This window comes from Empidonax traillii, unplaced genomic scaffold, assembly GCF_003031625.1.
Source record: "Empidonax traillii isolate 1590-97213 ecotype Southwest subspecies unplaced genomic scaffold, ASM303162v1 scaffold246:size859669, whole genome shotgun sequence".
NCBI classification, from domain to species: Eukaryota; Metazoa; Chordata; class Aves; order Passeriformes; family Tyrannidae; genus Empidonax; species Empidonax traillii.
The window spans coordinates 185,916-190,561 of record NW_020955439.1 but is presented as its reverse complement, the minus strand read 5'-3'; the positions used below and the strand labels follow the sequence as shown (position 1 = coordinate 190,561).

General features: G+C 43.7%; 1 protein-coding gene across 1 annotated transcript in view; it reads right to left on the bottom strand.

Moving 5' to 3' along the window:
• The window catches only part of FGD3 (FYVE, RhoGEF and PH domain containing 3), a 72,963-nt gene that overhangs the window by 12,512 nt on the left and 55,805 nt on the right, over positions 1-4,646 (bottom strand). The window contains exons 15-18 of the mRNA XM_027888819.1: positions 4,478-4,540; positions 3,909-3,939; positions 3,800-3,834; positions 3,614-3,691 (exon numbers count right to left, since the gene is read on the bottom strand). Of these exons, the coding sequence (XP_027744620.1) occupies positions 3,614-3,691; positions 3,800-3,834; positions 3,909-3,939; positions 4,478-4,540 (207 nt within the window). The remainder of the gene's footprint in view (positions 1-3,613; positions 3,692-3,799; positions 3,835-3,908; positions 3,940-4,477; positions 4,541-4,646) is intronic.

The following is a 4,646-nucleotide window of genomic DNA, read 5'->3' as shown; positions in this document are numbered from 1 at the left end:
CCACGACTTTTTAAAGTCTGTCCTGCATTCCCTGCTTACAGAGGAAAGCACGCTGTATTTCTGCAGAGCCACTCGAACTACCCCGCCTTATAATAATGCCATTACACAACAGAACCACAACTAATTACCTCTAATTGGATTGAATCGTTTTCATTCTTATTATCTTTTCTCTGGCTGCAATAAGCGACGTTTCAAACTTGGGTACGAGCACACAGGATGTCTGGCGACTCAGCTCTCACAGACTCGTTCATTCAGGAAAATCACTCTAACCCCATAAACTCGTATTAATCGCTCAGCGCCCGCAAATCCAAGTGCTCCCACACTTGGAGCAGGGAGCAGTAGTTCACTTTCCTGGTAAAGAACCGGCTACAACCAGCAGGACACCGAATCACACCCACGGAACAATGCCTAGGATGAGTCATTAGCAAGCCTTTCCTTCCAGGCTCTATCAGACCCCTCTGAGAAAGGCAGATAATTAGGGCGATTCCAAACGCTTTCCAGAGTAACTTCTTTATTTGTAGCCCAGCTATTGGCCGAAGTCAGCCATTTCTCACTCTGATTTTGATGTTAACGCTATTTATTGTTTTAGAAACCTGATTATTCTTCCACAAGGGAGGGAGGGATTGTCCTTAAATTGTCAGATCAGAGCATTTCCTCACCGGTCAGCCTTATTTTTTCTTGTCTTAAGAGTTCCAATTTGCAAGCAGCATAGCAAGACTTTTGATTCTTGTAGTAACCGCAATTACACTGGTGGCAAGAGCATAAATGAGGGCACCGTTTAGCCCTGTGAGCTCTGACTGGAAGATAATCGGGACAAATGCTAAACAAAACCAGTTTTTGGCTTTCAATTGATAACTACACGTGCCCACATAAGAAAAATGCTGGAGTTGCTCTACCACGAATTGAATGGGCTGCTTCATGTGGAAACTGGTTAGTTTGGCTTGTACTTCTACAGGAATATCCATCATCTCCCACATGCATGCTCTACTACACAGGCAAGACTCAAGCTGAGTATTTCCTCTAATGGGTCTTCTGTTTGACATCCCCCTCAGTGTGGAGCAGTCTGGGCAGTGTCCACTTCCAGAAATACCTGACCCATATATTTGACGAAGAAAGAAAGCAGAAAATACATTATATCGGGCAAGATCTGTTAGGACAATCCTGCACAAGCTTCTATTTCACACCATTATATTTTAACTTGCACTGTAGCATACAGCAAACACTTCATACTTCACTAATCCAAAAAGGCCCGGTATAAAGAGGCCTTTAAGTGTTTGATAAATGGCAGCAATATTTCATAACAGTTCTCAACATTGTGAGAATACAGTGAGAACACAAGAGTTTGAAACATTGCTATTTGCAGCTGTAGAAAAGATAATAAAAAAATGAAAAAGTCTTCATGGCTTGGCAAACTCCAGTGAGCAAACAGAGAAAAGAAAGACTTTTTCAATGATATGATATTTAACTGCTGACACGGAGAAAGAATTAAAAAGCGCTTTGCTTTCCATGCCTTGCTGCACAGGCACTGCCCTCCTCCCACCCAGTGATGGCTCAGCTGACCTGACCACACACTCCTAACACATCATCCCAACAGAGAGGTTTTTGTAGCAAACAAGGACCTGCATGGCAATTCACACTGTTCATCACAGATAAATTTAACAGCCACTTTGCAACTGTGTCCTTTATTACACAAGCTGCTTTATGTACTGCTGATGTTGGTTAAAAGGGACGCTAAGACAGAGCTGCCTGAGCTGCAGCTGAAGTATCTTGATACTAATGCACTTAAATAATTGTCCTATTTCTCATCTTTCACAGGATGTCCAGCTCTGTTTTGAAGCTGATGAGTCCGACAGGAAAATAAACCTCACATAAAATCTGTTCAGAGCTAGGATCTTTCAGACCAGGCTCTTTTGACCACTTTGCTTTTACTGTACACCTGCATTTAACTCTCTAAATCTCAACAGTTTCCTCCAACTTCATAATTTTGGCGGGAAAATAGTATATAACCCAACATCAGGTACAGCTCATGTGACTGCAAGGTGAAAGCAGATATCTTTTTATTAGTGAACCACAGGAGCCTCCATTTGCTTCTGCAAAGCAGGGAAGAATCACCAAAAAGCTGGAAGGAACAGCAAGAAAACCAGTGCAGCCGGGAGACTGCTGTTCCATTATTTATTGCTTGCTATATAGTCACGGGATCAGGCAATCCCACAATGGTTTGGGTTCCTTAAAGACCATCTCATTCCACCCCCTGCCGTGGGCAGGGACACCTTCCACCAGCCCAGGTTGCTCCAAGCCCCGTCCAGCCTGGCCTTGGACACTCTGGCACATTATGCTCTTAACAGGCCTATTTGCCATTTACGAGTCCCATATTTAGGGCCAGCCACAACAGGGCAGAACATCAGCAGGCGCCTCTGGAAACGCTGAACAGAGAAATCATTTTCAACGATACAATAAATTTCCTCCAGGGTAATTTTTTCAGTGTGTTCCTCTCTGTGCCATCATCACCCACGCCAGGTTAAGTGCAAGGCAGTTTGCCACGGGCTCCTGCTCTCCTCCTGCACAGGGACAGGAGTTTAAACTCTTTTAAGCTGCAGAGCAGCAAAGTAACTCAAGCAAGGGGGTACCACGATGCCCTACGCGGCCAGATCATCCTCCCCGCAGTGGGATTTGGAAAGGAGAAAGCAGCAGGAAACGCCGGCAGCCTCTTCGGCAGGCTCCGGGAAGCAGCTCCCAGTTTTCCTGGCCGCCACTACCACCAAGTGGTTTGTTCGTGAAGCTGCCGGGCACACGGAGGACTTGCTTGTGCTCCCACTGAGCTGTCACTAAAGGGGTGTCGACGCTAAAAATCCCGATTTTCCGAAGCTGGAACTAACGTCTTTATCCATTACTCAGGCTGATATCATCAATTTGCAGAATCAATACTATGCAATTTTGGTGGTTGTAGCTTTGTCTTTTTTACCAGCTCCATTTTTTTTTCCATCTCAGGAAGTAATTTTTATTTTAAATACGTGACCTAAGGTAATTACTTAATGTGACAAGATAACGCTAGGCAAACCATTGATACCACTATTCATAATCAAGTAAAAAGATATAACTTTTTAATTTAACTACAGATAAAATCTACATTTCCCGACGAAACTTAAGACCACCAGAAAGTGTTTTTTTGTTTGTTTGTATGGGTTTTTGTCTTTTGTTTGTTTGGTTGTTGTGGGTTTTTTGTTTGTTTGTTTTTTTAATACTTTCAAACATCTTTTTTATTAAGTAGCTTGCTCCCTACAGCATCTGCAACTCAAGGCACAGGGGCACTAATTGCAACATTACTACAAATAAAGAAAAAACGGCTCGGGGAACATATAAAGTGGGAACAAAAAGTAACCAGCAAGGAGCACGCTGATCACAAACAGTTATTTTTAATAACCTGGTTTTTATATAGGTCGAGTTGCAGGCTTGTTTAACAGCTTTGCATTTACACTCTGTACACTCTACCAGAAGGTTCCAAGCTTGGCCAGAAGTCTGGAGTAGCTGCTGAGTGGCTTCTTTGTTATTAAAAAGGTCTTGCTAAATACCCAACACCCTGTAGCCTGTCTCAGCAGATAAGGGTTTTTTTTTAATTGTTGTTGTCTGTTCTTGTTGAGGCTTTTTCAGCAAACTCAGCTGACCCTGAGGCATTTCCTGAAAATCTTTTATTCTGGAAGGCAGAGGTAAGAACGCTAAAATACAGACCTTATTAAGGATTCAAAGCCTCGGGTTTGACTCAGCGGCAGTCCCAGACTGTACTGGCCAAAACGAAAAATACCTTTGAAAGTCTTATTTTTGCTTTTGTGGCAGCCAATAGCTTACAGGGCAGAGATGTATGAAGGTACCACCATCTCCTCCTCTGCTCTAGCAGAAACATGAAAAGCACGCTATGGAAGAACTGTTAATCAGAATTTGGTCCTGGAGATGAACTCCTGAGTCACACAATGCGACAGGAGTAACCAGACAGGTTTCCTGGTCTCTTTTTGCCCTCCTCCCTCCAAGCACTCAGTGCAGCTCCCTGTCACAGTTTGAACACACACACTCAAAACCAAACAAAAAAACTCTAAAAAAACCAAAACCTAAAAAAACCCCCAAAACAAACCCAAAAAACCTCCAAACAACCCCCCCACAAGCCCCTCGTAATAAACCCACCAAAATCAACCCCCTCTCCCAAAAGCCAGTGCTACAAATTGTGAGAACCAAGGTCTCTCTGAATCAGGCTGGGACACAATCTGAGCAGCAACAATCTGAGCACGATTCAAATTCCCTGATGCTGCAAAAGCAGCTGTGGGACTTAGCCAAGAAGTTAAGGACAGCACAGCTGCAGCCACAGGCAGCAGGATATAAACTCATGTATTGACGTATGGGGGGGTTTTTCCCTCCCCCTGCTACAAAAGAAACATAATCCACCTCCCCACCCCTGCTCTGCCTCGAGTATTAGCTTCAAATTACTCACCCCTCCAAATGCACCACCACCATCTGCTCCTGGCATTGATTCCACCGAGCTGGTGCTGGCTATCTGAGGGAAACAGAACGACACAGAACAGTTTCAACACGGACATTCTCCCTGAAATACATTAAACATCAAAAAAGAAAACAAAGCAAAGAAAAAATGGGTACAAGAA